The sequence below is a fragment of the Centropristis striata genome, chromosome 18 (assembly GCF_030273125.1).
Source record: "Centropristis striata isolate RG_2023a ecotype Rhode Island chromosome 18, C.striata_1.0, whole genome shotgun sequence".
Classification (NCBI taxonomy): Eukaryota; Metazoa; Chordata; class Actinopteri; order Perciformes; family Serranidae; genus Centropristis; species Centropristis striata.
The window spans coordinates 9,110,109-9,137,965 of record NC_081534.1 but is presented as its reverse complement, the minus strand read 5'-3'; the positions used below and the strand labels follow the sequence as shown (position 1 = coordinate 9,137,965).

At 38.6% G+C, this 27,857-nt stretch overlaps 1 protein-coding gene across 2 annotated transcripts; it reads right to left on the bottom strand.

Annotated features, from left to right (window-relative positions):
* cnstb (consortin, connexin sorting protein b) lies at positions 1 to 27,757 on the bottom strand. 2 transcript variants are annotated; one of them, XM_059356833.1, is made up of 11 exons: positions 27,536 to 27,757; positions 22,131 to 22,649; positions 18,356 to 18,465; positions 15,428 to 15,458; positions 13,262 to 13,348; positions 13,020 to 13,131; positions 11,505 to 11,526; positions 11,338 to 11,404; positions 9,214 to 9,482; positions 3,496 to 3,640; positions 1 to 3,413 (listed from the first exon to the last, which is right to left on the bottom strand). In XM_059356833.1, exons 2-11 carry the CDS (start codon positions 22,216 to 22,218, stop codon positions 3,205 to 3,207), a joined length of 1,140 nt encoding a protein of 379 aa, XP_059212816.1. In that variant the 5' UTR covers positions 22,219 to 22,649; positions 27,536 to 27,757; the 3' UTR covers positions 1 to 3,204. The 2 variants fall into 2 exon arrangements, with proteins under 2 accessions (XP_059212816.1, XP_059212815.1); XM_059356832.1 differs by having other exon boundaries at positions 11,338 to 11,407; positions 27,536 to 27,756.
* Between the last annotated feature and the right edge of the window lie 100 nt (positions 27,758 to 27,857).

Genomic DNA, 27,857 nt, shown 5'->3' with positions numbered 1-27,857 from the left:
ATAGTTCATATTCATTTTTGTATTCCCTTTCGGAAACAACATACCTTAAATATTGAAACATAGAAAGGTGGACTGCATATTGCAGTATCCACAGTGACAGTACAGACGAAACATTCATCACATTGCAAGTTCAGAAGGAAAGGAAAAAATGAATTGAAATCAGAAAAACATCAATACAAGGTAATGGAATAAAGGAACATGCTGATCATATTTTCATTTTGTCACATTGAGTAAAATGCAGTGTTAACAGGCATATCTTCTGTTGTGTTACTTGTGCCAGACAGGAAACACAACAGTTGGTACAACTGTCCATAAAGCTCTGCTTTTAGACAAAATGATACAAAAACAGCTTAACCCATATACACAGGATATTCCCATCGTCCCAATACAGATAAAGAGTTCTATTTCAGAGTGAGGTGTATATAAAAATTTGTTTTCCTTGTTTTTGAACATATCTTATGTAACACAATCAAAATATATCACTCTCTGAATTGGGTTTACTTATCACGTTGTAGTTGCTTTGCAGGAGGAGAATAGATATGATCGTAAATCCACATGTAGAACATTTTGGGTTAAACAACAACAAAGGGTAAACATGAAAACATTGAGCACCAAAAGTATAAACACAGGGTAAGTGCCTGAATGCCTGAGGATTTAAATGACTGTATTACATACTGATCATCATGACTACACTGAAATGTATTGTGTTTTAAGCTGTTATTACAAGGCTTTGTTGAATACTTTTTTTCTGATAGGTCAATTACAGTATTTTATGGTCTGTTCTTTTATGAAGAGGTGATCGTTGCTGTGTACAGCAGGCTGTACTGATCATATAACTTTGACAAACCATGTTCTTTCAATCATTTCAATCCATGGAAAGAAGTTTGGTCAATTTCAACTTGTTTCTAAAGTAATGCTACCACTAACTGCAGCGATGGTCTGTTTGCTCAGTTAGCTGTGATGCTAGGAGCTCAGATCACCAGGGGAGTGTTGGTGTCAACACTGCTAGCACACTGCTAGCACACTGCTAGCTTTGGATGGCTGAAGGAAGAGGTTTTCATGTCCAGGGCAGGAATGCTAGTGAGGACCTGGTGTCATCCCAGAACCAGAGTAGGGCAACATAAACGGTCTCAGCAGCCTCTTTGGACATCATGACAAAGACAAAAAGACAGAAAAGGACTCTTACGGAGGAGGCTAAGAAAAAGAGGGAGTGACCGAGCAAGAGGCTGGCAGCAAAGAGTGAATCTCGGACTGGCTTTGAGAAATAAAAGGCTGCAGACTGACAACAAAATGGTCTCCTTGCTGTTTGACTTGTGGGTAATATGAGCAGGCTTGCTATGTCTTATGTTGCTGTAGTTGCTTGATGTTTGGCGTTGTAAGCAAAGTTGGCGACTAGTTTTTATTTTTTCTTAAGTAATGCAGATGTTCAGCTGTTCATTTATGACTGCAGTGTAAGTTAGCAGTGGACTGTTCAACATTAGAAGACTACAGGGTCTACATTGAAATGGATACAGTTCCAAATGTCAAATCTAACGGACTATTTTCTCTAAGCTGAAGCATTAAAATATTTTTTTAAATCAAGAAAATTATTTTGTAAATCAATATTTTGAGTCAAATAATTGATTTCTGTAGTAAGTAGCCATTTAACGATCAGGATAATGTACAGCATTATCAACATTACAAAATATTATCCAATGTATGATCTGATATTTTCATACAGAGAGCCTCACTCATCCTGAATCTACACATACAGCATCATTCATGCAGACTGTTTAATGATGCTTACTTAATAGGGCACTTTGTACATTAACCAGCATCACTTACTGTACAATATTTTGCTTTGAATTGGTCACATTAAGATGATAAGAGGAATGTTAAGAGTAATATTGAGGTAAACACACAGTTATGAATTATCCCTTTCAGTGAAATGATTATAAAGGCTTATCAGGTTTTGGAATTAGGGTTTTTCAAAATAATATACATCTTTGTTGTTGTGCTGTATAACGTGTCTGATAAAGGAGTGAAGCCCTAAAAAATATTTATTCAACAGAGAAAGGTCAACTGAAGGAAAGATATTATGAATCTAAAAATAATTTATGGTCCATTAATCATTCAAGCAACAACGACATACTTGTAGGATCCTAATGATTCTAAAGACAGCTTTTCTTTGTAAAAGTCAAAATATAACTGCCAGGAAAAAAAGACAAATGTATACAGACCTAGCTAAGCTACAAATGTAAGGGAAACACTTGTACACATAAAACATAAAAGTAAACTATTACTTTACTGTTAAAATATAAATATTGTTGAGAGTTGTGAGCCTTCTTGTGTGGTATCTGTAAGGTTCAACCTGAAATATCCACACAGAACAGTAGTAAACAGTAGTTGGATCAATTTCTAGTTTTGTCCATCTGGTCAGCTGAATGAGCTTAAACAAGCGTGATAGTATGCCAGCTGGAGGAACCAAACAATAAACCAACAACTTATGCCAACGGCGTTATGGTGCTAAATGTAACTTGTATTTACAGTGTTTGCCACACATAGACCGTACTTGGTGGTACTGTGGTGGGCGGACAAGGTTTATTTACAGATGCCAAAATACATATTACGACTCAAATGCCTTGCTAAGGGTTCTGTTGGACTAAAAGAAACTGTAAGGAGTTGGCTTTTCATTGTGAAAAACGGTTACCCCTTGTTAACAAAGTTAGCTAGCCAGCGCTAGGGTTAGTGGATGACATTGCATCATTTTAGCCCCAGATCCATTCTGCAAGTGTTGGCTGTAAAAAAACAATATGATAATGGCCATAAACCAAGATGGTGACAGCCAAAATGCCGGATTTGAGGTTTCAGAACAGGAGTCCATAAACCAGTGAGTTACGTCACTTCAACACTAGCCCAACCCTAGTTTTTAAACTCCAATCCACGGCATACATGCTTGTGACAGCTTTTACTGTTTAGTGTTACTCTGAGCACCAATTCATTTATACATAAATCTTCGGCTGATAGCTCATAATTAGTCTAGCCAAATGACCTAAGCTCCAGTCACTGTAGAGGAAATCAAAGCTTTAAACAGTCTGGACGGCAGCATCAAATGAATGCCTGTCACTCCAAACCTCATTGGAGCCCTCCTCACCTTCATGTTACACTGTCCACTGCAGTACAGGTGTGTGAATCATCATTTGTCTGGAGTGCAGATGAAAGTTTTTAAGTCCGAAGGGGCAGCCAGTGTCCGAGCCCTTCAAAGAACCTCCGTACGTTCATGACGTAGAAGTCGACATTGTGAGTGAAGTCAGTGCAAATATTGGAGTAAGTGTCCACCAGGGTGCAGTACAGAGCGGTCCCGCCTATGCTGATCACCACGGTTACCAGACACAGCAGCAGAAGGATCAGGCAGGAATCTCCTCCTACCTCATCTGAAAGTAAGAAATGAACAACGTCATATTCTTCTTGGAACTTCGGAACAAGCATTTTGATATGTAGAAATGTTTACAGTACCTTGCTCAATGCCATCATCTGGTTCACTGAAGCGAACTTTGCGTTTGGAGTTCTGTTTATTAATAGTGTCACTTGGGGGAGGCAATCCATCCAGTGACGCTCTCCTCCTCTTCAGAATGGAGACCAGGCCATCTGGGGAGGAACCCTGAAAGAGACAAACACAAGAGGATTCACCATTAATGCTTTTCTCCTGTTGGCAAGGAGTGGTGTGTAGGTTTTAGTGGTGAGATTGCAGATTGCAAGCATAGACATATAAAGAACGGATGACAGATCTCCACTTTCTCCCACTGAACAAAAAAGAAGCCAAAATATCCCTGATGCGGATGTGGCATGTGTCTGTGACAAAGAGTGGAGCTATCCAGTTACTCAGTCACAGCTGTCAGTCATGAAATTACACCTCTGTTGTAGAGCATTAAATAACTTATTAAAACCAAATCTATCAGAAAAATTGCCATTTTCTATACAACCCTGAGTTAAATAAAAGGTGCTGCGAAAAAGTTAATAAATACATTTAGCAGTGATTTGCAAATCCTTTATGACTTACATTCAATTGAGTTCAGTGTTTTTTGTAAATATATAGATTAATTCTGAATTGATGCATTCTGTTCTAGATCATATATTTAACTGTAGTTATAGTTTATAAAAGGGAAAATAAACCAAACATTGTGGTGGTTTTAGACTCAGAAACAGTAAAACCACCGAATATAATACAAGAAAAACATCACCAACCATAATCAGTGGCAGGGAATAAACAGGCTCCATCAGCAGACCAATGTGAAACCTACTGTTACGAACATTAAACTGCAGTTACGCTGCACAGTCATCAGGGGTCAGTCATAAGAGTAATTCTGAACCCTCACCCAGCATAATGAAAACGTTTTGACCTGATCATAATCTCTCAACAACCCGCAGAGCAGAAACCAGAACACACAGCAGCATGGTCATGTGGTGACTACTGAAGTGGAGTCATTTCTCAAGCTGTCAGCCTCATCTGCTGCCACAATTTATAGGTCAATTACTGACTGAGGCCAGTGGGTCAATAGCACAGTGAATATGGCGGTGGCCAGCAGCATATTGAGTCTGTACAGAGGCACATCAGGATATCATGTGTGGCTTTAAAGATGTGGGTGCTATAGCCAGGTCCCGTTCAAATCAGGATTCTCTGTGACTCTGTGAAAACTGTGATGTTAGGCAAATAATACATGGTTAAAGTAACTGTCAGGACAAAGTGATATTTGTGAGTGTGAACAGATGTAAACTCTGGAGCTCTTCATAGAGAACTGATGAGGTAAAGACTATAGCAGCAACTGTGAGAGCATATAAGGCAGATTGTATGATTGAGGTTCATATTATTTTGAATATCAAGCATTCTGTAAGTCCACAAAACTGCACATTAATTGTCTATCAAGAAATTTTAGACTATGCAAAGTATAACAACATGAGGTAGAATTTCTGGCCTAAATTAATGTGCAATCATTGATTTTATTTGCAATTGAAGTAGTTTTTTAAATTAGATATATGGTGATAAAATGTTATGTAATTTACATGAAATAACTGTAATAAATAAGTAATACTTTTTTTTGTTCTTTTGTTGTTTCTTTTTGGTATAGAAATGATCAGTCTAATAGAAATGATTCTAATGAATCTAACATAAGACACAAACTATATATCCACTGATGAATTTAAGGGCATCATAAAGAATTTGGTGATAGGATTATGTGGCTGTTTTTATGAGAGGCCACTGTGTTAAAAAAGTTTCCTTCTGCTTTACTGTGAACATTTGTTTGTATATTATGCTCTATATGTTGGATTTAAAGATGTCTTTATTTTATACAATTGACAACTTGTCGAGGTCTGTCTTGTAAAAGAGATTCTTTATCTTGAATGGTCTTAATAGTTAAATTTAGGTAAAATCATTTTAATTTAATATATAATTGGAAAATGTTTTCAATCCTGTCCTGCAATAATAAATTCACTGTTCTATGAAAGCAGAGTGGAAAGAAGGATCATGACCCAGGCTGTACCTACACAGCAGGGCTTTGAGCTAAATGCTAACACGTGTTCGCATGCTAACTCTTGCTAATTTGACTTAATGCAAACTGAACTGTGAAGCTGTACTCTGACACAGCGGTGCTTTAAACTCGATACAATTTAAATGAAGATGCTACCATGGTGATGCAGCTATAATGTTTCCTCTGTTTAACATTTTTGAAACTCAAACAAATCCATTTCTTTGATATGAAGACTTTAAGTTCAGTAAATTATAGCCCTTTTTGAGTGACAGTGAGCTGACCTCATAGGTGGCTTGCTGCTGCATTCAGGTCACCCCGCTCCATCTATTTGCCCCTTTTTTGGATTAGCTGGTTGTTAGGAGGTGTAAGACACTGCCAGGATAGTGACGACCTAAACCATCATCTCTGCTCTACAGAAACCTAGGGGTGATGTCACTGAGAGTACATGCGTCCATTTTGTCATCATAGAAAGCCACTCATTTGTCAAGACACAGGACTAAAAGTTATTTAGGTCTAACTGCTATAGCAAGAAGACACGTTTACATGACACACAAATTATTACCTTAATCCGACTATAACTGGACAACTGAAGTACATGTAAACGTGTTAGTTGGACTAATGTCCCAGTTCTCCAACTCTGATTAAGACACCCAGATAATGTGATTGGAATAGATTTTCGCTGGCAGGTATAACAAGACAACGCATATGCACATGCTCTCCTTAAGGAGATGTAGATATTTGAGAAGGGTTTTTTTTAATAATTGTGTACCAAGTCCCTAAATGTGACAACCTACTTTCTAAGTCTGATAACTTAAAATTTAGTTATTCATCACAAACTTTTTCTAATTAGTTACGTAATCCATTGGGCTACAAAAAAAACATGTAATCTGAATGTTTATGGACTATTGCAAAATCACACATTGGAATATTAAACCCTATACAAACTTTGTGATGGCATCATTGTTTCTAAATTACTCCAAAGGTATGTTTGGCATTGTGTACTGCATTTTTTAAAACTTCTTAGTGGAAATATATGTTAACAATGCATTTTGTAATACAATATATTCCATTTTACAGCATTGGGCATTATTCCTTCTTTTTTCAATTGCCAATTCACACATTGACAAAATGGCTTGGCAAAAAAAACAAAGCAAAAACCCTCATGAGATGTGACTCAAATATTTTTATTGGAAAATAAAGGAGTCCCACCCATGCCCCACCCAGTCGATCCTCCACTGGATTACATCACAGCCATGGTCCTGACTTCTTGTTTGGAATAGCTCTGATTTCATCTCCACCTCCTGGAGGAACCAGGCCCCCTCAGCTGAGGGTTTCAGCCAGAACATGATGGCTTGGCTCAGGCCTTGGCTCAGTAATGGAGCACATTTGGCAGGGTAAATATCCCAAGGGTCAGGCCACACCAGTGAACATGGGTGGAGGTTTTTTGAACATAGAGAAGTAGGCGATGATCTCACCAAGGGACTACGGAGATTATGTATATATGAGAGTGTCCCAGCAAAGACAAAGAGCTGAGAGTCAGAGAATAGAGAGGGAACCTAAACAAATACAGTTTTCCTTTTTTGCAGGCAGGAATATTAAGGACAGTAAAAACAGGAGAGATCAGAGAGAGGAAGGAAGGATGGATGCATGCAGGAGATGATACATGGATGGTGAGGAAAGAGGAAGGAAACATGAGTGAGATTAAAAGAGAGATACAGGGCAGGAAACATATTTATACCCTCCTGTATTCATCACAAAAGCTCTTCTCATACATTAATCTTATATGAGCCCCTTTCATAGTGCTGTCCCGCAAATGTCCCGCTATATTGCCAGAAAGATCTGTGCCAGCTTTTCACCTTAAATCGTTGATAGTGATCCCGCGAAGGCGTGATATTCAGCATTTCATAGTGTAGTCCAGCGTCTCGGAAGGAGGTGGGAGTATAGTGGGAGGAGAGGATAGTGACGTGTGACAGAACAGCAGCAGTGCTGCACAGTAGCACAGTGCTAATAGGCTACACAGTTAGCTCTGTAGCAGTATAGTATGTATGTGCACGTGTTCACTTAGCGACCTCTGTTTGCTTACAACAAGCACCGGACACTCTGTGCACAGTTAGCGATGCCGGTTTGTTGCTTGTTCAGCGGTGGACACCACGTGTACAGTTAGCTTGCTGACTTGTTTACAATAAGCAGCGGACACTGGGCAAAGTGAATGAACTACGATTCGATGACTGTCGGACCCAGTGGGAGGTGTGTGTTAGACGTCACGTGCAATGTCAAATTTTCCGCCTTGTCCGTTCATAGTGGTCCCGCCTCTAACAGTCGCCACCAGGCAGAAAACTGGTGGGATCATTTGATCCCAGCATCCAGCTTCTGGTGCATTCATAGTGGAGGCGAGACGTTACAGAGCCGTAAATGTCCCGGCATGAAACGGCACTATGAAAGGGGCTATAGTCCATTGACCCGGGCCTGAATTCTCACTAATTTGTACCACCCAGGATGGCAAGTTATCCTCTCATATCTTGACTCATATTATATTAGCAAATAACCATGGCAACGTTCGCGAACTTTACTCATGGTTGTTTCGTTAGAATGGAATTGCATAAAGTGAATAATGACTGAATGTAACTTTGAAAAATGCTCCAAGAATTTAAGGTCTCTCTGGTAAGCTGTATATGTCTCAAGCTTTTATGTGAAATTTAATAACTGAAGAAGTGAAGTTGTTAAGTGCTGTTGAAGAGTTTACTGTGTTGGTTCGTAGTCTCTATCTTTTCTATCTGAACAACATTAGATGGATGGATTTTTTTTTTTTACGAGTACTGAAGTACTCTATAATAATGAAATGTGAGTACACGGTGGACCATAAGGTTGGAATAATTTTGTTTTCAGACACAGTGCTCTGTTAATTGTGGTTTCATTTTCATGTGATATGTTTGGAAGAGATTGATCAATTAAGTTTTGAGAAGATATAAACTTTACTTGTCAAGAATAAATCACACTGTCACAATCATTTTATGGAAAGAGGTTAAAAAATATTTTATTCCAACTTTATGAGCAACCGTGTATTTTAATATGTTAATAACTTAAAATGCACATCCATATTGGAAATATTGTACCTACTTTGCATCTGCAACATGATGATTATCTGTAGATATAAAGGACCCATTCCAAAATAATGAAGCCATAATGATTCTTTCATTGATGATTCAAGTGATTATATTATAATGAAAGCATACATGAGAATATTATGTTCCATTTCTGCCAGTATCTTTCAAGATTCAAGATTCACTTTACTGTCAGTGTGTATTTTCATACACAAGATACACTAAATACTGTTTCTCCCCAGCTCCAATCAGTGTATCAAGAATACAAATCTAAAATTGTCCATAAAACTTAAAAACATTCCAGACATACAGTTAAGTAGCAGAGCTGACACATTAAAGCACAATAGTAAGCATTCATGACGATGTGAAGTGTATTAGTGTCCATGGGTTAGTGTCCACCCAATAGATCTCCCTTAATCTCTCATACTGGCCCCAACCTTAGACATCTTTTGCAGTCTTGGCTGAAATTACTATCCTCAGGGGCTCATTTTGACCCAGTTCTATGACAATATGTGTTATCCTACCAAAATGCACCTTGTCTAGTAATAGTATCAGATGTAGGCAGACAATGAGGTACGATATGTTTGATTAAAGTGTATTCCTACCCCCTCTGTGTGGGAGAGCTTGGCCAGGTCCTTGTCTGAAGCCTGGGGGACTCCTGTTGGCCACTCCACCTTCACCTCCTCCTCCTCTGGTGTCCCTTCACATGTTTCCTCCTCCTCTTCTACTTCCTGTCCTTCCTCATACGTCTCTTCTTCTCGTCTTTCCTCCTCCTCCCCTCCCTCCTGATGGCCTGTCTGTGCTAAGGCCAGCTCTGACTCTGGCTTCATGCTTTGCTCTCCGTCTGTACTCTGGTGTGTTTCAGGCTTGTTGACTGGCATGTTGGAGAAACACAGCACATGGATATTGATTATTACTAAGCATTACTGAATGTGATCTTAACTGACACAGAGTATCTTGTGTGTATGAGGAGATTAGAACGTCTCTCCCAGGCTAGATTAGCAAAGATGAAAATGAATAGATATACTGAACATCACTGTGCCTAGTGATGTTCAGTATATATGTTGAGTGTTAGTGTTGCACTTATTTTCAACATTCCTTAGACAATATTTTACACATTCCTGCACAAATTCTTGATTTTTAAAACAGATATATTTTTTTATGTTTCTTGACTGTTTTTATTATGTTCCTGACCAAACACTAAGGCAAATTCCTTTTAGGTGACATATATATTATACAGTTAATGGTGACAACCTACTTGGCAACAAACCTGTTTCCAGATCAGATTACTATAAGATTTAGACAGCTACAAATCACAAATTACATTACATTTTTTATAATTAGTAACATAATCCATTGGAGTACAAACATTTTTTTGAGTTTCCACAAATATTATTTTTTTGTCTTCAAACATCTTTCAACAATTTTAATGCACATAAAGTGCATTTTACAATTCACATTTAGAATTTAGAATTTTTGTTGTGCCTGTTTTAAATTAAAGGCCGCATATGGAGGACCTTTAACCATAGGTTGTAACACATGAGGAGTACTTACTCAAAATATTAATCTTTTATTCATTTTTCATTTTCCATGTTAATAAGAAGAAACAAAACTCCATTATCCATAGATCGTCATTTAGAAACAACTATAAAAAATAAAAAAAACTTTTAAAACTGACATATTTTAAAAGTGTTAATCAAGTAACCCATTTACAATGATGTAGTTGCACATTTTCTTAAATATAATCAGGACAAATTGTAGTTAATTATTTGTAACCTTATTATGTAATCCATACTACATACAGTCCTACCCAACCCTGACTGTTTGTTATTCTAACATGGATTCTAAGGGCTGCTAGTGGCAAGGAGATGGAAGAGCTGGTTCATCAGTCCACCCCTTTTCTTCAAACTAGAATATCTTCACAACTACTGTATGAATTAACATGTAATCTTGTGAAGACCAGAGGTTGATTTAGACTCTTCCGTTCAGGTTTAGAAAAATTCTGTCAGAATCTATTATGTCATAATCCACCTTGTTCATTTTTTTCCAATGTTTTGATAGCATTCGATTTTCTTTTTTTTCCTAATGAATATAAAGACAAATCTTACAGGCCTACATCATGCAGTTTTAAGGGTTATTGAGGGAAAAGATTAACAGAGACAGCTAGGGGCCATGTGATTACTGCATCAATCCCTCTTTTTTCACCTTCATGGCTTTTATCAACACCATCACAATTAATGTGCTTTTAAGAGAAACTGTGAACACTCAGGTGCCATGACATTTTGCTATTGTATGCCACTAGCTAACTGTAGTTAGCTGCAGTTTCTGCTGTTTATCAGAGCTGCTGATTGAGCTGATCATAGAGAGAGCCCACCGTTTTAGTAATTGTTTGGATTAATGGGTTGACCTGAGATTAGTAACATGTCATTAATGTCCACCTCGGGATTAATTGTTATTACTGTACTAATTGACTTTAAACAAAGCGCTATTGTCTCAAAATCCAGTGCTGTCCAGTGCTTTATGACTAAACACCTACATAACATTAGCAAATGTTATGCTAGCAAGCTAAAGTAAGATGGTGAATATGGTAGAGATTGTGCCTACTTTTAACTTAGCATCAGAAGGCCTATGTTGGCATTGTCATTGTGAGCATGTTAGCATACAGTTAGCATTTAGCCAAAAGCAGAGCTTGGCAGAGTTGTTACTGCAATAAACAGTTTGTTGTTTACCTTCATCTTGAAAGGGTTGTAGCGTCTTATTCTTGCTCTGAACCTCTTTTAGTGTTGTGTTGAGCATCTTCTGTCAAATCAAACATAGTTGATGATAATTTATCATGTAGGAAAAGTTTGAGTTTGAGATAAGATCAATATAGAAAGAGAAGGTTGGCATGTCCTACCTGGTCCACACTGCTGGATGGTCTGAGCGAAGCCACAAAGAGGAACGCAGATAGACACAAATAAAAGCAGAGGCAGAGGAAGACCAGACAGACGACAGGAGAAAAAGAAACAAACAGATGTTGAGGAAAGGTCATAGAAGGATAATAGTGTTACTTTATATATTAAAAAGCAAAAATATTTTTGAGGCCTTTCCGGAGGAGTTGGCTTATGTTCTTCAAAGTTAAATCCAGTTGCATTAAATGACTGTGAGCTGCAATAACATACCAAAGAGTCACAGGAAAGGTGGGACACAACACAGTCTGGCATGCAGACCTGCGGCATTTGTCTGTGTCTTATGGAAATCACTATCCTGCGGAAATCTTTCCGGCTTTGTCAGAAATATTGATTTTTCCAAATGATTCCCATGAGTGTCTGTATCCTCAGTGTATCTTCATGCATTATCAATGTGTTGGAGTCCTCAGAGTGTCCACATGGGAGATGGAGACAGAGGTCCGTACAGTAAAGCAAAATGGGCGCTAAAAGCTTTCTCTCCGACAGTGATGAAGGTAATGGGAGGAGATGGAGTCAAGTTGAGAAGTGGAGCTGTTTTTAGCTGATGTTTGAGCTGTCTGGAAACACCAAAGACACAACTGGATGGACTCCAACTGTCTGATAGACAGAGGTGAACATTTTCTAGCATGTGGGGCAGCCTTTGGTAGTGCATGATGTTTTCACAATTTTAAGGCCTGTGTACTTCATTTTCTTTACTCATTTGAAAGAGCACTCAATCCCTTTTCTCCTTTTAAGGGCACCCATATGTCTTTGCACTGTTTCCCATTTTTATCACTAGAAGGGCACCCTTGACAGTACATTATCCCATTTTCTTCACTCGAAATGCACTCTAGAGGGCATTTTCTCTTTTTTTCCTCTCTGGAATACACCTTAGAGGGGACCCCGCCCATTTTCTCCATTTAAGGGCATCCATTAATGCACAGCATCTTGTTTTCTGCTCTGGAAGGGCACTGTGTCCTATTTCTATCACTGGAAAGGCACACTAAAGAGCAGCGCATCTAATTTCTTCACTGGGAAGCACCCAAGACAGCACTTCGTCACATTTTCTTCACTGGAAAAGCACTCTAGAGGGAACTGCATCACATTTTCTTTACTGGAAGGGGACCCTAGGGGGCACTTCACCACATTTTCTTCACTGGAAAGGCACTCTAGAGGACACTTCATCACATTTTCTTTAGCCTACTTGAAGGGCACCATAGAAGGGATTTAATCTCATTTTCTTTACTGGAAGGACACTGCATTTCAATGTTACCACCATAGGGGCATTTAAGAGGGCATTCTTGCTGTGTCTTTGTTATATTAACATGAGGGCACCAGTGACTTTACTACACACATAGGGAAATGCTTGAGTGTGTAGTACTGTGGCTGATCACAAGATTAGAAGGCTGTGTATTCACGTTTACTCCCATGTATATATCTGCCTTGATTTCATCTTAATGGTGTCTTCATGTGTTGTAGTATACCTGAGGTGTGTCCTGCAGATCTGGCTCAGGGTCTCGATGTGTGTCTGACTGATGCCGTCCGTCTCAGTGGGCAAACTGCTTTCAGTGTTCTTCTTCTCTTTCCATTGGCTCTCTGGGAACACGTGAGGAGTACACACAAGATAGATCTACATTCCCGCTCTTTATCTCAATATTGCACGGACTCAAAATTCAGTTTTGATCAAAGATTTTTGTTGAGAAAGACAATCAGATGCATGCAGTACCCCAGTTCTCCTGCAGGGCGGCGAGGTTGGAGAGCAGTCGTTGATGGTAGAGCTTCTCCAGCTGCAGGAACTGGATGGCCCACTGGTCTGGTAGCATCATTAGTTAAAGACACCAACTGAGACCTTCAACAGAGTCTTCTCTAATTAACAGTTGTATTCATTATTTTCTGTTACAGTTTTATTCTACATACTTATGCGAATAGAGCTCAAGTCAAGAATTAAAGTCAACACAGAATAGCATAAGAAACTTCAAAAGCTATTATTTGACTGTTTACAGCACTGCAAGATTTAAGAATGCAGTATAATTACTTTCATATTACAATATATAGTATGTGCCATATGTTATTTCCTCACAGTGCGTGTTTGCATGGTGGATGTTTCAACCGGTTTGAAATTTAACATGTCATTTCCTCATGAGAAATCATAATGAATATCACAAATGCACTTTAAAACACTAGTGTATGATTGCTCACTGTTATAATAATCAGTTTTAAAGAAAACAAAGCAGGCTTTTTATCCACAAAGAGATATATCATGGCACAGGGTTTGTTATTAACTTATTGCAGACAAAAAAATATGTCAACAAATGTAAAACGACAGAGGACAGAAATAAGTCCACAAAAAGCATAGAGGCAGATGAAATTACCCATTAGCCAAGACAAATGTAAGTGTAATTAGTAGAAGAAAGAGGATGGGTTAAGATGGTACCAGACAACCTTTTTCCCCCCAAAAAAACATGAAAATATGCCTCTACAGTAATGAATTAAAACACACATTTTGTTGTATTTTCTGAAATGTAGTACTTTATATTTTACATTTTATATTTTGGGTCTTTTAATGGATTTGATCTACACTGTGCTAGCCTTTTTTGCTGGGACAATAGATTATACAAAATATGTCTATGTTATGATCATGCAAGTAAGACTTGGAACGAAGAAACCAAAATTAAAAACAGGTTTTTCTAAAAGTCTTCTCAAACCAATAACAAAAGCCATAAGTGATTCCTGCACGAATAACAATGCCTTCTTACCTCCCTCCGCCTCTATTTCTCTCTCCCCTCTCACACAAACACATAAACACACACCATCCTCCTTAGACAGCCTGACAGCTGTTGCCAGCCCAACCGCACAAACACAGCAAGAGGAAACTACTCCTGCAAGCCTTCAGGGCTTTCAGCCAAAGTATGGGGAACACCCAGTTACTGAGAGGCAAATGAACTGATTGAAAACAATAACAAGACAGACAATGATGTGGCTTGCTAAAAAAAATACAAATACAAGCAAATCTAAAATGACAGAAACTCTTTTCTTTCTGACACATTTTCATTGCTTATTGCCATTTTTAACATTTGAATATTATCACTTTTATATAAGGTCACATGTGGGTGTCAGACCAACACAAGCATTTTAGTTAAAGAAATGACAACCTGTAAAGTGCAAAATCTGCACTCCCTGATGACCCTCACCAAAGGCAAACCCCATTTTCGGTAAAATAAGATTGAACCACGCACTTCAACATTGTCATCACAATCAAGCCTAAAGCCAATGCAGTTCCTTATATCTGCATTCTTTCTAATGGCCAGCAGGGAGCGACTCTGCTTATTGCAAAAATAAGTGAAACTAAAGAAGTTTTCCTAATGAGTATGTGGCCTCAATTGTTAGTTTCAAGTCTTTTTCCATACAGCGTGATGTTTGTTATGGTCTTATTTAGAGTAAAAAAGCCATTATGGCAGGGTTTGCCTTTAGTCATTGACAAGCTGTTACCAGGCAACCTGCCAATCAGGACATAGATGTAGCAATGTATATCCATGTCACTGTGTACAGCTGTGACCTTGATTCTGGGTGTTGTCTGTATATAAAAGCACCCTGCAAATGGAGCTCGCATGCTACTGTTAGCATTAGCTGGTAACTTAGTGTTTGCTATGCTAATGGTATGTGACTCCCCATGCTGGTAACTTGTGTAAACTCCCAAGCCCACCCTCTCATCCAAATATTGTCTCCAAAAAACAAGATGACGACCCCAAATTGCCAAACATGAAGCTTTAAAACAGTCGTCCACAAGCCAATAGGTGATTGTGTCCACCTCTTTTATGCAGTCTATGGTCACAATGCATAAAACAGTAATACGTAACAAATACAGGCATTGATGATGTACTTTAAAGGATACAGTCCTCTTTGAGTGAATAGGCTTCTGCAATCTGAAAGAAAAAGACAATTAATTAAACAGAAGGTACAGTACTTCAATTCACACACATGTCCACATGAACTAGTGCAGTATAGTGACTTGTACATCACTTGTGTTGCACTGTTAACCAAGCCATGTGACAGTGTTTTAGTGTAAAAAACACATCAAAGCACATGGTGACCTTAAACCACATTGCTGTGCAATGAAAATGATGTCTTCAAACACTAATTGGCTCTTTGACCAAACGTAGATGTCTTTGTTATTCACAAATTCCTTCAAAGATGGAGATCACATGATGGAGTTATACCAAGAGACACGGAGACACCCGGTGAGACATGAAGTCACATGCAGATAATTATGGTCCAGATTAAAGTGTCTCTGTGGGTTTTTTTCCCTCCACTTTATACCTTCCTCTCCACAACCAGTCAACTTATTTCATAGAGATATTAAATTCTATGATATCAGGTAATTTTAGGGCTGAAACTAATTAATATTTTCATCATAATAAAAGCTTAATCTATTGACTTTTTTCTATATTTTCTAGCCCAAATAGTTCAGGCTTAATATGTCACAATTTGTGAAAAAAAGGCCATTTTAATTTTCCAGTGTGAATTGTTAGTTATTCAGATTGTTTGTTTGATTAGTCCCAAAATCCAAGATGTTAAACGTACTAAATACATATATAGATATAAATAAGTAATCATATATGCACCAAGAAAAGCAGCAAATCTTCACACATGGAGAGATGTCACCAGAAAATGTTTGCCATTTTTAGATGAAAAATTACTGAAATGGTTACATTAGATTTCTGTCAATTGACTTATCAATTAATAAGCTAATCAGCTCTGGTTAGTTTCCTAAACCATTACTTTGTGTCCTCAGTGGCTTGTATTTAAAAACAAATGCCTTTAAATAAATGTACTTCTATAGCAATGGTTGTAATGAACTTTAAGTATTTGTCAGCATTTCTACCAAGCTGTTGCTGTCAGTGTCTGTGAAACAGATGACCAATAAACAAAAGCGTGGTTACCTCCAGGCTGAGAAGGAGTGCACACAATTTATTTACTCAGAACAAGAACTGTTTGGCCAAATTTCAGTTTAAGTTTCAAGTGCCTTGAGTGTTATAAAAGTTTACTATGTATAACACACTCTGAGCGTAGAGTCTTAAACATGGACAATAATAATGTTTTCTCTGACACCCTTTATGTTTATTGGAACAGACATCCACAGACTTCAAGCTAGGGTTACCACCACACTGTTGAATGTCCTCAACTCAGCAATACAGAAGATCGATATAATCAGCAAAGTCTCAACATCAGCATCACTCATTCCCTATCCAACCACATTACTTCCCTTCTGTCCCTGAGTTATGGAGGTGAATAATGACCATTAAAGTGTTTTGGAACTTTTGGTCTTAATCATTTAATCCTATTTGATATTTGTGAAATAACTTGTTATAATTACAGCATTAATTCTTGAGTTGAAACTGTATTTAGTGGCCTTCACCTTTCATCAGTTCATGCTTGAGTGGACAGTTGAGCCTAATTTGAAGAAATTTCTTCCAAAAGTTCATGAGATATCTCATTAAAGAGAATGAGATGGATGTTAGGTCACAGTTACCTTGACCTCTGACCTTTGACCACTAAAATCTAATCCGTACATCCGCGAGTCCAAGTGGAGGTTTGTGTCAAAAGAGATTGCCTCGAAGCATTTCTGACATATACAGTTCACAAGAATGAGATATGTACTTCCAGCCACAACTGTCACTGGTGCAGAGGAATAATAATATCCTTAACATTTCACTTCTTTCATACACTAGGCGTAGACAGATTATGAGATGTGACCTGTTACATTCTTCTGAGTAGATTTAGTATTAAACAAATCAATGGAGGCCACAAAATATTCAGTGCACCAGAATAACAGGTACTGGCAGATATGACCAAATATGGACTTTCATGTCTAAGCATTATGAGTGACCAGGTTCCTGCTAAAAGTGTTGAACGTAGTTATCTGTGGAGTATAGCGTAACGCATAAAATTCCTTGCATTAGGAGTGTATTTATAACTGTAATCATGTTTAGAGTAACACGTCATGGAACTGCTTTTGCCAAATTAATCTGATTGCACTGTATTGCGTCTCCTTTCTTTCTTTCTTTCCTTTGAGGAAAAACAGCTCTGCCTTTGTTCCATGATTACTGGGGTTGGCAGCGAAGCAAAGTAAACTACAAGCTTCTCAAGGTGCTGAAATAGCTTGCTCAAATTAATCATATTGTCTAAGTGTTGTTAGGAGACTGTGGTCTAAGTATTGCACGAGCAATAAGAAACAACGCTGCGGTCCTTTTCAACCACACACAGAGGCCGAACCAAACTATATATATCACACTTCTAATTACAATGTCTGGTTGAACACCATCATTTTGATCTGAAGGAGTGGAGGTGGGAGAAGAGTATAGGGTTGCTAGCTCAATTCCCTGCACGTACTTTGCAGAACAGTTGCATAAATGTTCTTTTCTGCTTCATTAACTTACTGAATTATTTCTAATGTCCCCTTGAGCAATGCATTTACAGAAAAAGTTTCAGACGTCTGACATCATTTTAAAATGATTGAGCAACAAATCAGTGCATTTGCATGCTGGTGAAATGCTTTTTTGCTACATTAGAAAACACCACTCAGAGATTTGGTATATTTGTAGCTAACTGAGAAAACTGAGACTTTGGAATGAGGTCACACAGGAGGACTGCTTTACACACACATACTGTAAGCATACAGAGACTCAAAAGCATATGTACACACCCACACACAAAGCCATTCTGTCTACCTAAATAAAGACATACATTCCCTCTGGGTCTGAGGGAAAAAGCCAGACACTTTCTCTTGAATATTCACCTACACACACAAAGAGAAACACACCTGGTGCAGGGAGTGTGGCAGCAGTGTGTAGTCACTGTTTTCTCTGAGGGACTGCAGCGAGGCCAGCAGCTCTGGGCTGGGGCCCGGCAGTTCATCTCTGGAGACACTTCCTAGAAACATACAACACAACACAAGCTTTAGAAATAAAATGCTATCTTACAACATCATTGATGTGTACATTCTAATCACAATATCTTTGTAATCAATCAGTGATAGAAATGTTTATTTAATGGTATGGAAATACATACGTCTACATTGTCACCTATATATATTTTGATCAGTTTACTAGTCATGATGAATACTACTCATAGACTGCATAAAAACCTGTATGTATCTAGTGTGTTGAAGAAGGAGCTGAGCCTGAAGGCAAAGCTCTCGATTTACCGCTCCATCTATGTTCCAACCCTCACCTATGGTCATGAGCTTTAGGTAGTGACCAAAAGAAAAAGACTGTAGATACAAGCGGCTGAAATGAGTTTCCTCCGTAGGTGGCTGGGCTCAGCCTTAGAGATAGGGGGAGGAGCTCAGACATCCGGAGGGAGCTCGGAGTAGAGCCACTGCTCCTTCTCCTCTAAAGGAGCCAGCTGAGGTGGTTTGGGCATCTGGTAAGGAACCTCCCGGGCGCCTCCCGTTAGAGGTGTCCCCGGGGTCCCCCAGGAGGAGCTGGACGTTGTGGCTGGAGAGAGGGGCGCCTGGAATGCCCTGCTTATCCTGCTGCCCCCGCGACCCGGCCCCGGATAAGCGGATGAAAATGGATGGATAGATCTACTGTGACATCGCCTCTTGGTTTGTGGTGTACCTGAAGCTTTAAGTTTTAGCATTTTTGTCCGTCCCCATCTTGGTGTTTTGGAGCCAGAGGGGACCATATTTGAGAAAAAAATTAAATCTGACCCAATAACTTTATGCCCACCCATAATGCTTCCATAATTCCAGACAAACCAAAAATTTGTTCACAGCTATCTAAATGTACATAGTGGCATGGTAGTAGGTATTGCTGCGCCTTTATTCTGATTGACGGGTCGTCTTGGTAGCTTTTTGTCAATCACAAGGCGCCCTAAAGCATACCCTGCTTTATTTTACCTTCATTTACTAAATGCTGCATTAAGGAAGGCTTGAAACTAGCGATTGAGACCATACCTGGAGGATACTTATTTTATACATTTTATTACAGGGGTATCTTTATTGACTTTGGATGAGTTTTGACATGTCTAAAAAAAATCACCCTGATTAAGTTATATTGATGTCATCAGGGTTTGACGAATTGTAAGCAGTAAAAGTCTAAAGAGATGTTATTGGCTATATTGTGGGAAATGTAGGAGCATTTTGAGGCTTAATCCATATATGACTAAAAGTCAGAATATCCTGGCATCCTGGTAACAATTTTGATACATTTCTTTTGTAAATAAAAAGTGAATTATTGATAAATTACTATAGATGGAAGGACAATTAGTTCAGTGCTTTCATTCTATAAAACCAGGTACGTCTTCTCTTTAAAGGAGCATTCAACATACACTTTGCACTTCCTTGCTAAGTGTTACATAAGAAGAAACCACCAACAGCCAGTTGTCTTAGCTGGAAACAGGGTGAACAGCAAGTCTGGCTCAGTCCAAAGACATCCAGTGACTACTTCTTGGCCAGGAACAGTCACTTCTGGAAATCTGCCCTGGTTGCAACGCAGTGACGACAGCACTGGAGGAAGGTGCTGGTCCTATGCCCAGTTGACCAGTGTTGACCTAGTTAGGACCTCATTATACTAAAGAAGGATTATCTAACCATATACTTTTTACCCTCTTTTATTTACTTGTTTTGGCCCATTCACTCATCTCTGTACATTTAATGCAACTACATTTTGGAATGTGTGTGTATCATTATTTCTTACATTATCTGTGTGGATGTATATGAATGGACAGTATGTGCGTGTACTGTGTGTCTGTATATGTTATATGTTTTGGGGAATTAGATCTTATGGTCATGACATGTCAGGTCCCTGATGTGTCCAGATTGGTGGCCAGTGGGAGCTTTGGGCATATTATGATAGACATAATATGTTATATGTTGTTATATGTTCTTTTTTCTTTCAATTTAAAAAAGCCTCTAGGAATTGACTATACATGGCCAAGAAATATACTTTTTTATTCTTTATGCTAACGTATGCTAACCATCTCCTGGCTCTAGCTTCATATTTAGCATACGAAAACTGTATTATTTTTTTCTGATAAGCCCATTTCCCAAAATGTTGAATTATTCCTTTAACCAGAATACAACGACCAACAATTAGCATTTGCGTTAGCAAAAAAGGTTGTTAGAACACAGACAACCAGTATGCCAGTCTGCTTGTGTTTAGCTTTTGTGTGGCAGCCGAGAAGATGTGGTAGATGCAGACGGCAACCTCCGGGTCTGAGCAGGGAGGCAATCCAGGAAGTGCCTTAAACTGCATTCTACTAAAACTTCCAACAGGGGGTGCTGATGGTGGCTGCAGAAGTATTTGTGTCCATTCATTTCAATACAAAATGAGAAAACTTCTCACTTGATTTATTACCTCAGAAAATGTTATTAGGACAACGCTATAGTCTCAATCGCTAGTAAAAAATCTTCTTCAAGACAATTTGATGTTAATAGTGTAAATAATGGCCCCATTTAGAAGAAAATAGAAGATAAAGAATCGTATGATTTGGGGCGTGGCTACCTTTGATTGACAGGTGGCTACCAAGGTGAGCTGTCATCACTGTGTCAATAAAGTTATACATATAAATTTAAAAAAAGGACATTTACCGTTTTGGTCTCGCAACTTTGACCCTTTTACACTGTATTTTCACTTAATGACAGTATATTTGAAAATTACAAATGTTAAAAATGTCTTGTTCAGCGTTTGGTTGGACTAACAGACATTCCAAGGAGTCGCTGTTCATTTTTCTTGGGGGTAAGTAACATAAAATTTGTTTTTGTTTTTTGCTAGCCAAAATTAAAATCCAAGTTAATGCTAACATGAATTAGCAGCAACTTTGCTCAGTCAGGTTGCCGGTGTAGAGAGAGGTGTGTAGTCAGTGTTGACGCAAGATGGCGAGAGTGTAATGCCGAACTCGATGCCTCAAACGGGCAGTCCAAAAACCAACGAGTGACGTCACGGTGACTACGTCCATTATTTATACACTCTATGGGTAGATGCTAAAGCTAGCTGAGCAACAAGCTGTTACCTCAGCAGATTGCCTTTGGTGACAGCCTGTCAGCCATTCACCTGCAGCCATTACTGTGACAATTAGTCACTATTATGTAAGTGTAGCTGTATAGTGCAACTCTTACGTAACATGGTGTATTGGCTCCGTCTGTATAACACATTGCAAACATCCAAAAGCATTAGCCGTTGCTTCCTTGCAGCTTTATATCAGCCTGATCATCTTAAGCTCTGTTTTTTTTTCCGGTGCCCTGCAGCAGTTTGAGGGAAACTGTGGTCCACAGATGGATGATAAGCTTTGAGTTGTTCTGAAAAGCTTTCAATCAGCAGTTATGTGCAGAACAGCGAAAGGTATCGCTATAATGTGTCACTGTGACTCACATTGCCAGTCTGGGGTATTGAGGTCTGGGGTTGTTTAAAGAGGCAGATATATTGAATGAACTCTAATGACTTTTTATATTTTATCATGTCATTACCATCCACATTAGTTAATACTGCAGAAGAAGAAACACTCCCTGAGGTGTACAAACAAAAAACATCACACAGCACTCATATATTAGATAAAAACAAGATGGAGAAATGTTGTAGAAATTGTTTTTTTACCTGTGACACTGTCGATGCTCACCCCTTCGTCTTTCTGCAGTGTCCCAGTGTCGGGACACTTCAGTGGGATGGCGTTCTTATTGCCCATCACCTCCGTCCCTGTAGCGATCTTATCCTCCAAGTTGGCGTTCCTCAAAAGCTCCTCTGAGAACCTCCAGTGAGCCGTGACCAGGTCTCTTTTTTCAAGCCCTCACTGGAAAAATATTAAATGTTTCTGGCTTTTATCTGGGCACTTCCTTTGAATAAGATAAGAAAATTACTTTGTGTTGCTCAGAAAGGATTCCCGCACTCTGAACAAGGTTTCAGCAGGTTGGGTTTGTTATCACTCGTGACGGAGCATGTGATTTAATCCTCCATCACCTCTCCTGGGTGGTCAAGAAAAGGCAGATTTGAAATGTCCATCATAGTCTGTGAAGGCTCCGCAGTGGTAGTGCAGTCGTCTGTATGGTTTATTGTGCTTTTCCTCTTCTCTCTTACATGCCGAATTCAGTGTATTCTTCCTCTTATGTTCACAGCGGGCTGTCAAAAAATATATATATATTAAAAAGCAGCATTATGTACAGTATTGCTCATGCTTTCAGTATGTTCTTAGAAGGAGAGGACACATAAACAGAGACAGAAGAGAGTTGAATGTAAACAGAAGCAGCATTTCTAGTGAAATGGCAGTTATGTCACCAACTGAAAGGGTCGTCTTTGTGTCTAAACCATGACAGCCTATTGAGGCATGGCAGAGTGCTCCATCATGAATAACTTGGAATTCATAGTAGTGGAGCAGAATAATTAGCAATGAGCATGTTGCAGTGCAGACAGACATCCATTCTTACAGTTTTACAAGGAGGTTTAGAAGTGACGGTCAACATTTTTTCAACATTTCTAACAACATATTATTCATTTGATTCACTCAGGCATTTGTGAATGTTATTTATGTTAATTCCATACATTTGCCCTTCTGACAGATGTTGCCTTGTAACCAACAAGACCAAGAGTCTCCAGAAACGCTTTCAGCTCTGTGATGCTGTAGAGGGAATGCTTTGAGATAATACTTATTCTGGGACACTAACATGCTCACAATGGCAATTTTGAAATGTTGATGTTGAGCATGTTTATTGTTAACTTTGTGCACCAGTGTCGTTTAAAATGTTGAGCTAACATTTGCTAACACATATGCTTTTCTGAGGATGGTGGGACTGTCATTAGTTTTGTTGCTAGGTAGAATAGGAAATGAGTAGGGAGACACCAGTGGTGTAATGTGTAACTAAGTTTTTACTCAAGTTCTGTACTTCAGTACTATTTTGAGGTATGTGTACATTACCTGAGTATTTATATTTTATCTAACTTTATACTTCTACTCCAGTACATTTTGAGGCAAATATTGTATTATACTCCACTACATGTAGCCAGCAGCTTTAGTTACTTTTCAGGAGATTTAACATAAAAAACATGATACATTTTAAGTGATTCGATTTTTTTTTTTAAATGTAACCTCATTACAGTATATTAAGTAGTTAAAATGATCACTATAACATTATTAAATTAAAACCCTTGCCTAAATGCATCAATAATAATAATTATTATTAGCCTATTATATAATACATTTGTAATACATATAATTGGGTCCATTCTGCACAACATAACTTTTACTTTTGATACCTTAAGTACATTTTGATACTGATACTTTTGTACTTGCACTTGTAGTGAAGTAATTTCACAGTGTATTAGTACTTTTACTGAAGTAAGGAATCTGAGTACCTTTTCCACCACTGAAAGACACGCAGCAGCCAAGTTTTTTTAAGGGGGGGGAGCGTAGTTATTAGTTAATGCTAGCACGCTAGATTGGTTAGGAAGTTTCATAAAACAACAACCAGACTTTCTTGTTTCATTTAGTGCAACTAAATATTGAACAAGGCATGTTAAGGCAACCATTATATATATTACAATGAATTAAAATAGGCTGTGAAAGAAGACACTGTCCAAGACGAAAATACATAAATGTACACAGTGCGCCATGCAAATTCTAATGAACCTAATGCTTATTAAAGCTGACTGAAACGAGTGATTACCACACTTTAACTAATTAGGAAAATATTTCAGTCAGACTTTTCTTTTTGCACTCAGTGGAGTCGCCTCCTGTTGGCCATTAGAAAAAACTAAGGTTTAAGGCACTTCACATATGTTGGTGGTCTTCTCTGCATGATGTAAAAACTCTAATCACCCCGATTTCAGCACCTAATGATGCAAAAACTATGGCATTAAGTAGAGTGGCAAATATGAAGGTAAATGTCTCTATTTGCAGGTCTTTAGTTGATGCTTTTATCTAGATTAACAATGTCTGACAACGTAAGGATATGTTGTTTTGCCTTAGGACAGATCACAGGGGTTTATCTGTGGCTTATAACAAAAGGTTGACGAGACATTTTCAAGATCAATGACCTTTTACATGTCAGTCACCAACCTTTAACCAGTCCTGTCACTGTTAGTATTATTATTAAGATACACCAAATACAGTATTATGTGTTTTTTATGTGTATTCTTTTTCATTTATTTATTTAAAATATATATATATATTTACCTTGTATAATGGCTTCAGAGACAGTCCCATTTTTGCACTACAGGTACACCTGTGCCATCTGTCGAAGCCGAGCGAGTGGGAACATACTACAAATGTGTGCATTATTGGTGCAATTTTGCACACAAGCTTCACTAAAAGCTTGCTTCCAATTGGCATCACCTCTCATTGATTGACTTTGGAAAGAAAAGGGCTGACATGGTGTAGATAAATATATTTCCATCTCATGAAACCTATATTTTCAGCCTGAGTGGTCTGAGGGCATGAAAGCTGTGTGATACTATGTCTTCACACAGCATGTTAGCAGTCATGTGACACAAAGTACAAACGCTGGGAGCAGAGACTGACTCATAGGATGTAAGAGTGGTGCAGGAGAGGCTTAAGATGTGTAGATTGAATTAAAACAGTATGGCAGTTCTGGGTTTGCTTTTACATTGTGAGAGTTATGAATTGCTACATGCCTCCTTTTCATATATATAAAAACATATAGATTCATACTAGTGTTTTGCATGTTTTTACATAAATAAAAATAGAATGTATCAAATTCAGAATCTACAGAGTAAAATAAATGTATAAGGTTTCTTTGAAATGTAACATCTTCTACTATGTAATTGTGTTTGTTCAGCATGTGGCTAAAAAAAATGCAAATTTTGTCCAACCGCACCTACTGGCAGGCAGGTAGGTTTTAAGAGGTTATATATATTCTTTGAGGTTATATATATTCTTTATAGTCTTTGAATTGAATATATGTCACAAAGGATTAGCAAATGAACATATTCGGTATCATGGAAGAGTTAGATAAGAAGATGTTCCTTTCTCTCTGAGCCTTAAGACTGTTAGCTTAGCTTACCATAAAGACTGGAAACAGTGGGAAACAGCTAGCCTGGCTCTGTCCAAGGCTAACTTGACACTGCACTGCAGGCTAGAAAATAGTCTGGGAAATACCCAACCCCCAAAAAAACAGACTTTGGCTACACATCGAACTAACATGTTATTTAGTAAGCTCGGTGCTGTTTCCACTATATATGCTAAGCTAAAGTTGTCATTTCAAAGTTTGGCCTGTGAATGTATTATACAAACTTCTCCATGAGTTCCTGCTCAGCCCATGAACTTTTCATAGTTCAAGATTTTTCTGGACTCAAAGAAAGAACAAATATAAAACATTCATGGAACAAATATTCATAACAGAAAGCAACCTTGTTAGATGTTTCAGGTGTCCTGTCAATACTTTTACACACATCTCATTTCTAATGGTGCTCTGTAGGGAAAATGGATTTTTTTTTGGCCACAGGGGAAATTTTTGCCACAATACCACGAGTGGCCACTGGAAATAAAGTAGTTGTAGGGCTGAGCAGCAGCACCATGTCCAGTTATAATACATATCCATGGTTTGGCTTCTCTGTCTAATTGGCTTTAAAGCCATGGTGCTCTTCCTGGGGGCTTGTTGTATCTCCAAGTGTGTCCAGCTGATCACTTATGTTCAGGTTCCATTACTACCCACGCCATTCGCGCTAGAATTTGAAATTGCCCCGCTCATATTTATTATGTCACATAACAACAACAACTCGAATCGATAGTTGCCCGCTTGCTAGCAATACCCTCATAAACAGTTTACAATATGAGAAGTCATGTTTTGTTTGGACTGAATCTTCTGCTCCAACTGAGATTAGACATCTGGTTTCCCTTGCACTAACCCTGTACATCAGTGCTCCTCTTTATCTCTTCGATCATTGGTGCTCTGTCATCAAAGCGACCACCACACAGCCTGCATTGATTAAGTATTTTCTGTTACATCCTTGTCAAGGACGCATTAGCATTTACACTACAAATTACATATGGTCAAATGCGTTCTAGACCACTTCGGTAAGCGGTTTGATCACAATGCGTCTTGGACCCTGTTTACACTTGTTTTAAGCACCGACGACTTGTGATCTGACCGCCCCAGACACGTTTTAAAACCAAGTGTAAACAGGTCCCTGACAAGGATGTGACAGGAAAATAAATCATCAATGCAGGACATTCGGTGGTCATAGACAGCTGAGACAGCAGAAGGTGAGGAAAATGCCACATGAAATAAGTTGGCAGGCTTTTACCAAAAGTCTACATCTGGTGAGTCAGTGTAAACTGCACTGAATTAGCCAAAGAAAGAACACTAGCTGCAGGTAGAAACATGTACAGTCAGTCAGAAACATTAGTTGAAAATGTATCACAAATACTATTCATTATGAAATTAAGATGTATTCACACTCGGTGTAGATCATACAACTGTGAACACCAAATTACAGCTGCTGAGAAAAACACAGACAGCTTGGTGTTTCTATAGTCGACTCTCTATTAGTGGACTCATTTCTGTCTGTTGATAAAATACATTTTTTTTAAATGTCGCACAAGTGGATGGCCGAGTGTGCGTGCGTGTGCACGTCTGCGAACACGTGCATCGGGGGCGCGTGCAGCTGACGCTTTCGTGCAGTACGAAACCTCGCGCTCAATTAAACACTATATTGACTGCATTCATTTTTAATAAGTCCTTGTGTGTATCGAACTCATTACATGGACATTAACTAGAAAGGTGCTGAGCCAAAAAATAATTATTAATCATTAAAAAAAAAACACCGTTGCATCTTTATGATAGCGTGTCAGAAGTTATCGAGTTTATCGCGTTTTTTCTGTAGTTATCCATATTTTTGCTGCGACATCGGTCTTAAATCCGTTCTAGGGTTATTATAGTTGATTGTGTTGAAACAGAATAATATCCAAGCCTCCCTATGCCATATCTTATGTAAGTTAACGTGAGATAATAACACGGAACACAGGACACGGGATGGAGAGGAGCACTCACCGCTGGAGGATGTCTACAGTCTGTCGTGTGAAACAGCGTCGTGCTGTTTGTCCTCCTCGTGTCAGTCCACAGCAGGATCCACAGAAACCTCACTCTGTCCTCTGTCCGTGTCAGTCCACAGCAGGATCCACAGAAACCTCACTCATCATCTGTCCCTGTCTCACACTCTCTCGTGTTTCTTGTTTACGGTCCAATCCGGGGATTTTTTCAGCCTCCACCTCATTGCAAAATATACAGTCTTACATGGCAGCTTTATTTATTTCTTTATTTCACCATTTGGCGGAGGCTGCCATCTTCTGGCAGATGTGTCACACCGGCTGCT

Coding starts and splice junctions, on each gene's coding strand:
- cnstb (XM_059356832.1), bottom strand. CDS start 22,218: ATGGGCAATAAGAACGCCATCCCACTGAAGTGTCCCGACACTGGGACA. Junction 18,466..22,130: donor GAGCATCGACAGTGTCACAG/GTAAAAAAACAA, acceptor GTATGTTTCTAG/GAAGTGTCTCCAGAGATGAA. Junction 11,527..13,019: donor ATCTGCAGGACACACCTCAG/GTATACTACAAC, acceptor GGCTTCGCTCAG/ACCATCCAGCAGTGTGGACC.